The sequence below is a fragment of the Protobothrops mucrosquamatus genome, unplaced genomic scaffold (genome assembly GCF_001527695.2).
Source record: "Protobothrops mucrosquamatus isolate PMUCROS unplaced genomic scaffold, P.Mucros_1.0 scaffold104, whole genome shotgun sequence".
In the NCBI taxonomy this organism is placed as follows: Eukaryota; Metazoa; Chordata; class Lepidosauria; order Squamata; family Viperidae; genus Protobothrops; species Protobothrops mucrosquamatus.
Window position 1 is genome coordinate 1,352,777 of NW_015386477.1, and position 12,031 is coordinate 1,364,807.

The 12,031-nt window shown below is 39.2% G+C and overlaps 1 protein-coding gene across 1 annotated transcript in view; it reads left to right on the forward strand.

Annotated features, from left to right (window-relative positions):
• Nucleotides 1-6,523, forward strand: part of NLN (neurolysin) — a 38,019-nt gene extending 31,496 nt beyond the window's left edge. Inside the window, exons 10-13 of the mRNA XM_015812672.1 lie at nucleotides 989-1,175; nucleotides 1,923-2,051; nucleotides 2,570-2,706; nucleotides 5,053-6,523. Coding sequence (XP_015668158.1) covers nucleotides 989-1,175; nucleotides 1,923-2,051; nucleotides 2,570-2,706; nucleotides 5,053-5,184 — 585 coding nt within the window. The 3' untranslated portion in view covers nucleotides 5,185-6,523. The remainder of the gene's footprint in view (nucleotides 1-988; nucleotides 1,176-1,922; nucleotides 2,052-2,569; nucleotides 2,707-5,052) is intronic.
• Nucleotides 6,524-12,031: the final 5,508 nt, after the last annotated feature.

Here is a 12,031-nt window from a genome sequence, read left to right on the forward strand (position 1 = left end):
AGCCATTCAGAATCAGCCCTATTTGTACTCATAAAGTCTACTCTTGATCCTGATTCATTAATACTTTAGAATATTAAACTGGACCAGCTTGAATATTATCTGAAAAGTCTGGTATGAGCTATGGTAGGGTTGGTAAATTGGTTTTGCATAGTCAATTTGTGTTGAACAAAATTGTCAGTCAGTTCCCAGAAGGTAAATAGTGATTGAACAATTTTATTTCATGTATGTGAGCCAATAGTATCAGGTCAAGGGTATAACATGTTCAGGGACGTACTCCAAAAGTGGATTGTCATAAGTTTTAAAGGGTTAAACTGATATCTTAAACAAAGTAGATCCATTTAAAATTCCAACCATTTACCCAAATTGCTGAAATTATTGTCCCCGTCTATTCTGAGACTGCAAATAGTATGCTGGTGGATTCCATGCTACACTTTTTGCAGCTGATAACAGACTTTATTTGTCTGTTTTATTCATTCCATGTGATTTTAGCTGAGCTAGTTAGAGAAAGTTAAAAATTGCAATAATATATCAATAAAAATAAATTGCATTGGGGGCTTGTAACTCCCATGACATAATCTAAGACAAGTTCATCCAATATCCTGAGGAAAGAACCAAGTCTTCGAGGCTTCCTTGAGCAAGATTGGGGCCATCTGTATTTCAGGAGGGATGCTGTTCCATAGGGTATGATATCAAAAAATGCCTGACTCTTGATTCACATGAGATGGCATTGTTTAATGGATGGGGCCTGGACAATGCCAACCCATTGTAGAACAGACAGCAACAATAGAATGTAGATGCAAATATCCAGGGTCTTTTGGGAAATTTGCTGCATTTCTGTTTAGGAATTGCCCGAACCATTCCTAAATATTGAAACTATGGTAAAGAATATTGAATGTTTACTTCTAAAGCTATGCTACAATTTAAAATTCTATCATTTATATTGATTCACATAAATTTTTGTTATTTATATTGTTGTCATCTTTCGTAGACTGATTTTGCTAGGTTTAGTGGAACTAATGTGGAAACAGATTTTGTAGAAGTACCTTCACAAATGTTTGAAAACTGGGTTTGGGAAAAAGAACCTCTGCAACAAATGTCCAGACACTATAAAGATGGAAATCAGGTCCCTGATGATCTCCTTGAAAAACTAGTAGCTTCTAGACTAGCAAATACAGGTATTTTGCTTACTTTTTTTAGTTAATTTGATTTTGATAGTTTTAAGAAAGAATTGTTGTAATTTGAGTCAAGCAGAATAATAAAGAATATATTTTGCAAGATTTATAAAAAAAATCTAAAATGTAAGAAAAGTATTCCCCTCCCAAAAGGGAGAAAAGATTGAAGCCCACTTGGAGAAAATATATGGTTTGTTTAATATTATTTAAATGAGATTATTTATGAATGAAATCTAAGAAATGTATCTTGAATCATCCAAAGATTAATTCTCCCTCAAGCTGAAATCAATATTTTCATGTTGTTTCTTTGGTAACAGTATAGAAGTAGTTTACCATTCCTGAATGTCTTACTTTCCAGACTAATCTTATCTTGGATTCTCCTACTGGTTTCCCATCTAAGGCTAGCTTAGCTTTTTCAAGACCAATCAAGGTTAATTACCGAGTACATGCTGTTATCTGATTTGCATTACACTTAGATAGTAAAAGAATTTAATGAGCACTGAATGCATTATTGAATCCCAAAGGAATGCTTAACTTGGAATCTAGAATGCTTCCTTACATTGAAACAAAGGTGTGCAACCTACTTCAGAATGATCAAAGGTAACTGGTAGCATCTCTAAATGACTACAGGAAAGATTCTCTGCTAACCTTGACTTGAGATGCTAGATACTGAACCCAGACCAGCTTTCATAGTTACAGTTATATAAACAAAGTCTACTGATATTCCTTTCGGTGTTCTTATTTAACTAGGTCTTCTGACTCTTCGTCAGATTGTTTTGAGCAAGGTTGATCAGTCTCTTCATACACAATCTTCTGCTGATCCTGCTGAAGAATATGCCAAATTCTGTGAAGAAATTTTGGGCGTATCTGCAACCCCTGGTATGGAAATTCAAAACTTTTATTTACTCCTTGTCACTATTTTATCAAGAAAAATGTGCTTGTGGATAAATACATAATGGCATTCTTTTTTAAAAGAACACATTGCTTATAAAATAGTTTAGACCAGTGTTTCTCAACCTTGACAATTTTAAGGCATGTGGACTTCAACTCCCAGAATTCCACAGCCAGCAATGCTGGCTGTGGAATTCTGGGAGTTGAAGTCCACATGCCTTAAAATTGTCAAGGTTGAGAAACACTGGTTTAGACTGAGAAAACCTGAGATGAAAATGCTTTAAGTTTAAGGCATGTTTGGATTCAGTTCAGTGAGCTTCAAGCCACAGAACATAAAGACGATATATTTCCAGATGTACATGGCATTCTTGTCAATACGTACAGTGATTCTAGCCAGTCTGAAACATAATAAGCATTTCAATAACATAATTAAACATCTTCAGATTGTTCTCTGTAGTGTTTTATTTTACATAAGCTGTACAGAATTATTATTTGTTTCTTTTAAGGTACCAATATGCCAGCTACCTTTGGTCATTTGGCAAGTGGGTATGATGGTCAATATTATGGATACCTGTGGAGTGAAGTATTTTCTATGGATATTTTTTACAGTTGCTTTAAATGTGAAGGGATAATGAACCCCAAGGTAAGAAACTGGTTTTATTCTTTCTTATCCTTCCCCCCCTCCACACCCGTTTCTAAGTATAGGAGGACAATATGATAGCAGAAAGGAATTAACAAAACATATTTTGTCTATTTCAAGATTGCATCTGGCTTGTTTAATATAAAATAGCTAAAGACAATCTTGGCATTTTTATTAAAGCCATGCATTTGCTGCTATGTTTGTTCCAGGGCCTTACTTTTATAATAAATCATAACGTTTATATTGAGATATTTTAATACTTGATTAAAATTTAATATGGTTTACTTTTTTATTGTTTTAATTGTGAGAGCTGCTCAGTCCTGATGAACTATATATTTAAATAAACATCAGTAGTTCCTGTAAGTAATACTAATAAAATATCTTTATTAGCTTTATTGGCTTCTTATGAAACCCGGTATGCATAGTGCCAGATGGAAAATAACTGAAACAGAACTGAAGATTTAGAAGTTTAGACAGATGAGAAAGAGGAAATGCTAAAGGAAAATAATGGAGGAATAATAGACAAATCTTTAAAGACTTCTTGAAGAGCAGGAAGGACTAGATTCTACTAATACATGAGGCAGTAAGTAAATTCTAGTACCACCAGAAAAGCAGAAGGTGTCATGGAGAAATAGAACTAATGTTTGGTTTAGCTAAAAGAGGAGTAACAAGGTCATAGCTATGGATAAAACTATAGAGCTAATTTGCAAAGAGCCTTAGTATCAATGATATATTGGAAAACCAGTAATAGGGCTATTATAATAATCTCATTATTTCATGCCCAGCTATCTTCATGCAACTTGAGTATGAATTGAATTTTACCAGTTATATGGAATCTTATCTTTATTGCCATGAGATGCCTCCAGGAATATTCAGGACTGGTATGAAAACTATCTGTAAAATGGATTAGTTTTGGGCAACAATTTGTTCCCCAAGCTTGTTTCAATTTCATTTCTGAACATTTTGTTATCAGATTAGGTAACATCATCAGCAGGATTTTCTTGTCTTATTCCTCTTTAGCTTATATATATCTTGTTTGCCACTGGCATAAGACATAGATAAGCTAAAGAGGAATAAGACAAGAAAATCTGCTGATGATGTTACCTAGTCTGGTAACAAAATGTTCAGAAACTAAATGGAAATAAGATTGGACAGCAAACCACTGACAAACCCTAAAACCTGAGCTACAAATATTTTCTATTATTTCAAATGGGTTAGTCTTCAGAGGAAGATAGATAACAGTAAAATACCACATGAAAGCGATTCCCAAGGAATGGATGAATGGAAGAACACTTTCAGATATTTGTATATATAGTGGAAAGATACTGGGAATGCAGTGGAGATGTACTATTAAGGAAAATACCCAAACCCATTAGCTTCCCTGTCATGCCCCTCCCTTCATGAAAGACTATCATTGGGTAGTAAAGCCTGCTGCTGAATCCACAGTATAGTATAGTATAGTTGACTATAGTGACAAACCCTTTATCTTAGCTACTGAGACTTCAAGATAGGTAATCATGTTAATGTGTGGGTTTCTGGGATAGATTCTACCACATGCCCAGCCACAAAGACAGGGCTCAGTACATGTAATCATATAATGCTTCCTTCTTCCACATAACATGCTGCGGTTAAAACTTTCAGCTGGCAAAGATGAATAAATATATACTGGCAATAGAAGATAACAATCTGCCTTAGTGAAGCAGGGACTTGTCTATGAAATTTTATACTGTTAAATCTGTTAGATTTTTTTAGTTGCCATAGATAGTTTTGGATTTTTTTATTGCAACAATCCCTGACTATGAAAACATGCCAAAGGAAAACAATCTTCCGAAAGGATTATAGAAACACAAAGCATATTCCCATAATTATGTAACAGAGAACCCTGGGGAAGTAGAGGCAGAGATTGACCGAGTGCCAGGTAAATTTTTGTAATAAATGATCAGGAGAGATTTCTGTGCACTGTAAACTCTGCTAAGTATAAAACTTGGCTACAAAATGAGCCTATGATAAAAACATTCATTTGTTCCTTCTTTGTCAGTATAAGATGCTTTTAAAATATTTTCTTGTCACCTAGAAACTTATGAGCATGGGAGACTTCATCATGTCCATGCCAGTCACATTGTGGAATGACATTCTGGATTGCAGTATAAAAAATAGCTTGTATAAGAATAGAATAGAATAGAATAGAATAGAATAGAATAGAATAGAATAGAATAGAATAGAATAGAATTGGTCATGAGAGAGCTACAAATTGTTGCCATGCAGGCAGATTTCCTTTTTCTTTACTTTTTGTACATTTAGAAAATTAATATAAACGTAACCTTCTCGTTTTATTTTTTATTGTTTTAGGCTGGAATGAAATACAAAAATCTTATCTTGAAGCCTGGAGGCTCATTAGATGGGATGGACATGCTCCAAAACTTTTTAGGCCGTAAGCCAAACCAAAAAGCATTTTTATTGAGTAAAGGATTATGTACTTAGTAAAACTATGAGTTCTTTGGCAAAAGACGTCACCTAGGAGACCATCTTAAAATACTATCATGAAAATTAAAAAAGACTCTTTGTTAGGGAAAGTCTGTTTGGGATTTTAAATGTTTTTTACCAGTTTTCAAAATTATTTTGTCCCATTTTCATCTCAAACTTCACACAGAATCATGATACCATATTTTTTTTAATTAGCAATATTTGTGCACTGTGTTGAATCTAAAGTAAAATATTGTTGCAATTTTACATGGTAGGTGTGTTAAATAAAAGCCACAACATTCAGCTTTTTGTACATTTTTAGATTTGAATAACAAAATAATCACTACATTTTAGCCTTCTTAGCAAATTTTATCAAAACATTTTTATTCTCTTTTTGAAATCTAAAGAACTCTATCCTAGTGTCCTGAAGGACTCATCAAATCCTGACATACTCGATTATTTTCCATGGACGCGGGCTCAAATTCACAGAAACAACTTCCAAAATGCTTTTTTTCAATTATGATGTGATCAAAAATACAGAATCCAAGAATATTGCTTTAAAACAAAAGTGCTGGGGGGAGAAATAGACGCTTTTCCAGAGTTGAAACTGGCACATAACTTTGGGTTCAATTTCCTAAACCTGGGATATTTTCCTCCTCACACACTGCTATTCCAATGTAAAGAAATTTCTTTTTGCTATAATATGTGTTCCTCATGGGAACTGAAGCCAGCCTGTTCCATGTTCTTTGTCATTGTGCCAAGAACTCATTGTAGCCTATCACCTGCCTTTCTATACTTTTATTATGGGCCTTTTTACATAGAAGATAAGCTGCAGAATTGTAGAAGAAAGAACAAAAAAATGTTACACATGATTGTCAAAGGTAACGTTTTTGACTGTCAACTGTCTTAAATGCTTACAGAGAAAGATTTGTGTGTGTGTGTAAAACTCCTTAGAATCACTATAAGCTAACACAGGCTGTAGGTTTTAAAGAACTTTCAGCAGATAAGAAGGAGGGAAAGTGGAGCAGATGCGCCAGATGATCCTTGGCCTAGAGAAGAACCAGGAAGGAGCCTGATGCAGCTGGAACCAAAGAAGAATCGTCAAAAAGAGCCAACAGAAGGCAAACATAGCTTTGGATTTTAAGCAGTGGTAGAGCAAACTCTATGTGGTTCAGGTCCTGGATTACTAGGCAAGGGAATATTAAAGAGAGCAGGATAATCACCGTGTAAAAAACTGGCTTGAGAAAGAAGAAAACAGATTGGTTAAGTTCATAATATTATATTTGCCTTGAGATACGGCTTCAGAGTTGAAGAATTGTTGAATTTAGCTGTGACAAAGTAATAAAATGGTATGTGTTTATAATTAGTAGTAAAAGTTTTCTATTCAACCCCTTGCCTACCTTAATTAAGAATGTATCCATGATAAAGTGGTTACATGTGGTCCTGGACATACTTGTTTACATCTGGTTGGTCACTATTTTGGCAAATACATATTCATCTGATGAATATTAATCTTATAGTTAATTGTCTATGGAGATTCTCAGCCATCCAGGTCATAGTTATCCCAAAGATGCTTTTTTCCTGAGGCAACTGGACTTTCTTGTTTTTCTTTGAAGACGTTTTGCTTCTCATCCAAGAAGCTTCTTCAGCTCTGACTGGATGTGGGGAATGGAAAGATTTACTCCTGCAGACAGCTGTTAATTTGCATTCTTTTAGCGTGTCTTAAAGCAACCTGGAGGCTTATCTGTATCTCCAGGTTCACCTGAGTAGTGCAAATGGATGTGAAGCCTTCTTGGAACTGTTGAAAGGACTTACAGTTAATCTTTACAGACGGGGATGCAGGGCTGGGCTCCTCCCCTCCCCCTCTTCACGCATGCGGAGTCCGGGAACAGCTGCAAGAACTGGGCGGGGTGAGGGAACCTATAAAAAGAGCAGTTTTGGCAGGAGAGTGAGTGAGCAGCCTTTGAAAGTGACCATTGGTGGGTTTCAAATAATTTAACAACCGGTTCTCTGTCTTGCCTTCGCTCCGTCTTGGTCGGGCTGGGCTGCTCGAGGAGTCGACCGGGGTGGGGGCAGGAGGGTGGGGGTCATCAGGTCCTGGCTGGGGGAAGGCGAGGGGGGCGGGAGGGCCGGGACGCCTCCGCGGAGAACCGCCTCTCGCCAGCCGAGCCTCTCATCCACACTGTGGTCATGTAGGATTGCACAGAAGGGGCACCGGGCAGGGGGCTGGGGGGGCAGCCGGCAGGAGGGAATCTCCCTTCCACAGTGCAACCCCCTCGGCGTAGGCAGAGACAGCCCGGGAGGCAGGAAAGGAGCCCTCACCTGGTGCGGGCCCTGTCTAAACGGCTCTGACAGGGGTGGCAGCTGCTGCTGCTCCTGCTCCTCCGAGTCCCCTGGCTGGCCAACCACACAGTGAAGTAGGAGGCGATGGCGGTGATCCCTGCATCTCCAAGCCTTGCCAGCAACAGATCTGGAAGCAAAGCTGTGCTGCCCATCCTCGCGCTGGTGGAGGCAATGGCGGGGGAAGGTGAGTTGTGGCACACGCCCACCCCTCTCCGCTGTCACCCCACATCATCCCACGCACACGGCCTGGAGGCACACATGGGACGATGTGGGGTAACGGCAAAGGGTGGGCACATGCCAGATCCCGCTTTCCGCCGCCACCCCCACCAGCGCGAGGATGGTCAGCACAGCTTCACTTCTGGATCTGCTGCCTGACACCATCGGCCCCCGCACACAGGCCAGTGAGCGCATGGGGGCCGACGGTGTCCATCAGCAGCCACAACATGCTGCATAATTGCGAACTGGCCACAGCCCCATCGGCGCAGGCGGAGACGGCCTTGGGATGGCCAGAAGGAAGCCCTTGCCCACTTGACGGTTCCTGCTGCTGCTCCGACCGGTCAACCATGCAGGGAAGCAGGACGGGCAGCAGGTGCGCGAGATCCAGTGCCTCGTTGGGCTGCTAGTGAGCAGCCGAGGCGGCTCCAGACCCCCAGCTACCCCTCCACTACCTCCTCCTGCTTCCCTGCCTTGCGATCCAATTTGCCATAGTTTGTTTTTCCCCAGTGGCCACACTTGGATAGAATACTAACACTTATGATCAGCACTTGTGGAATATTGCAAGCAAACTGATGAAATACTTCATGAACACAAACATTCCTAGCATTGGAACAAAATAAAACAATTGGAGAGTTGATCATATTTCCTTCTGTAGTGGTATACTGTACTAAAATTATTTGCAAAATTTTAAGGTTACTTTCAACAGGATGCTTGAGTAAAGAAGCAACAGTCACTTGAGTTTTACTTTTCTTGAAAAATAGCAGCCAAGAAGCTCCACAGGATGTCTTGAGAGAGAAAGCTTGTGAGAAGGAAACCCGCGCAGAAAAAAAGAACCTTTTGCCAAGCTAAATTAGAATAGAGAACTATTTTTGGAAAAGTGCCAGTGAGCAATTCTTAGCCAGGAGCGTAGTTTCATTTTCTAGCCAATTCTCTCCCAGTCAATTGTAGCCTGGTGAAGAGTTCAGACAGGGCACCAAAACAGAAAGAATGAGCCAGGACAACAGGCAAGTGAAATTTATAAACCACTAATAAATCAGGTATTTTTGTAGTGTCTCAGAAGGCAAACCATACATTCCTATGACAAAGCGAGCCGTTCAAACCACGGGCTTAGTGATTATATATAGTCATCCACATCCCCAAAAGACACTCTGGGCAGGTTACAATAAATAAAATAGCCCAAATAAAACTGATAAAAATATAAAAAGTCACAGTAGTAAATAGCATAAAAACAAAAATAATAACCCTGGGATAAGAAAGGGCAAAAATGACTCCTTCAGCAATGGAAGCATTGCTGTTTAAATTATTTTTCCTAATGTTCTTATTCCGAGCAATCTTTCTCAGTCCCATTTTAGATTTCTCATAAATAAGCAATATGACAAAACAACAGCCAGAAGGATTTCTGAACTGGCGGCCCTATCGATAAACAGGAACATGTGCATATTCCATACGGACAGAGTAGTACTTCGCCTGGACCCGTCCTTGCCCAAGGTTAACTCCCTATACCATAGATCACAGGAGGTGGTGTTACCGGACTTCTGTCCTAACCCATCCAATGACATTGAGAAACAGTGGAATGCCCTCGACGTACGTAGGGCCCTACAATGCTACATACACAGGACGGCAGACTTTCGCAGGTCCGAGGCGCTGTTCATATCCTTTCAACCTCCATCCAGAGGTCAGAAGGCCTCCTCTTCCACGATTGGCAGATGGATCAGGACCCGCATTGCCCTAGCATACCAGAGCCAGTCACTGCCAATTCCCAGTCATATAACTGCTCACTCCACTCGTGGCGCTGCCACCTCGACAGCCTGGACAACTCAGGCGTCCATAGAGGAGATTTGCAGGGCAGCGACCTGGTTCTCGCCCTCATCCTTTGTCCGCCACTACAAGGTTGACAAGTATGCAGCTGCCGAGGCTTCCTTTGGGCGTAAGGTCCTGAAGCAGGCGTTGACATCAGAGGATGGCCAGGCCCAGTCAGACTCCCTCCCTTAGGGACACAGGGCTTTGGTATGTCCCATTGGTGAATTATCCATCCAATCATGTTGGAGAAAGGGCGTTGTTTACCTGAACGCCTATTCTCAACATGATGATGGATAATTCACTCCCACCCTAGGGCCTGGAAGCCTGGGTATTATGACAAGGATGTACACACGTACACATATCGCCTAGTCTCAAAACTGGGGAGCACATGGCGTGGTACTGATATTTATAAACTCAGACTTAGTCACGTGGAGCAGGAAGGTTAAGATAACCCATTGGTGAATTATCCATCATCATGTTGAGAATAGGCGTTCAGGTAAACAACGCCCTTTCCGAGCAATCTTTCTCAGTCCCATTTTAGATTTCTCATAAATAAGCAATATGACAAAACAACAGACAAACATTTTATTTGTCTACAATTCTACATAAAGTGTTAATTCTTCATAATAGTCTGAATCTATCAGAGACAGGAATAATTTTGGGCACGGATGGCAGTTAGGTTATAAAATGTATTTTTTCTTCAAAATAAACTTGTGACACTTCTGGTCAAATATAGCCAGATTTGCCACGGGTTGTTGTTTCGATTCATTGTATTATTCTGTATCTTAGCTGGAGAGGGGCAACTGGGAAGAGGTCACATCTGCTTGTTTATGGAACTATTGCAGGTTTGTGGTACTGGATGAAAGAAAGTTTGGGGATTTTGTTTACCTTTGATGTAGTCTTTCTCAACCATAGGAACTTGTAGATGTGGGGACTTCAAGTCCCAGAATTCCCTAGCTAGTTGGCTCTTCTAGAGTCTATATCAGAGGTAGGGAAGTAATGTCCTCATATTTAGGCTGACAATGGGGCTCTTCTTTTAGAGAGTTTATTTTTTTGCTCAAAGACTTTTTCTCATCATTATTCTACAAATAATTTATTTGCACATTAAGCAACTCATGTTTGTATTCTTATAATAATATGGCAATAAAGTCCTAGTGTCTCTGGAACATCTCCAATAGGCTACAAAATATCTATTTTACATATGTCTAATTCATTTATTATATGCCATATATTAATATATCTTAAGATGTAATGTGTAGCCTTTGGATAATATTAGGATCTTAAGTTACTGGTTCCCCATATATTTTTGTTTCTTGTTTCGTGCTTGTTTACTATTAAGATTTATTGGATGGTGATAGTTTTAGCTCATCTCTGGGGACTTAGTTCTGAGTTCTGTCCCCTTATATAAAACAAATTGCAAGTGAAGCTTTCAGTGTGCAGGTGTTAAAGATAATAGTGATGTCTAAAATACTTGATAGTCTACCATTGTTATGAGCCTCAATTGCAATCCTTATTTTAGAATAAGTCTCGTGTTTCAGTACTACTAATCACAGTCTCCTAAAAGAGGTGTCAAACTGCCAGCCCACGGGCTGGATGCGTCACACTGAAACCACACCCACCCCATTACTGGCAATGGGGGAAAAGTCACGATACGTCACGACACATCACGTGACGTTGCGAGTTTGATACCCCTACAGCAAATGCAAAAGAAATGGAACAGAAAAGGCTTGTACTACAGTTAGAATAGGAAAATACAACAATTTCACAATAGATGCTATCTAGCAGGTGCTCTGTTTACCCTTATTTGGCCAGCTTTTGTAGCCTGCTGTTCATAGGGCTGGCTCTCTCCCACTATGAACTAATCAGTTCTATTGCCCTAGATAAGGATGGGAGATAACATATTTGTCTGCCAGCCTAACTCCAGGGTTGGAAGGAGAGATTTAAGATCTCTTATATAATTTGTTACGGGGACCCACTTACCAAGATTGAGAGTATCATATGCTCATATCCTCAGATCCATCCACCCAAAACACTAACCAAGAAGTTGTATAAAAACTGAAACAATTTAAATCTCATATTTCTTGGAACATCTGATAAGTTTGCAAATTTAAAGTCAAATCAATTAGACCACATGTCAGATCAGCTCTTTAGATTCCAGAAATAATGCACTTGCACATCAAAAAGTCAGTCAAATATATGCCACCCAATATTTTCTAGTAATAGATGTTTATTCAATGTTTGCAGATTAATGACAGCTACTTTCTTTGTTAACATGTAATCTCTTTCAAGAGGGTCAAAACAATTGATACATGTATTTGGTGTAGTCAATGCACTAAAAAAAGGAAAATGCTTTTGTAAGAGCAGAAAGAAACATACTACCCAATAGCATATTATAAAAGAGTCTGGTTTTTTTTACATTCAGAAAAAAGACACCATAGCATGGTGATCCCCACTGTCAAGGACAGGGTATCTGTGTATCTATGGGCTTTGGGCAGCCAAATCTCTG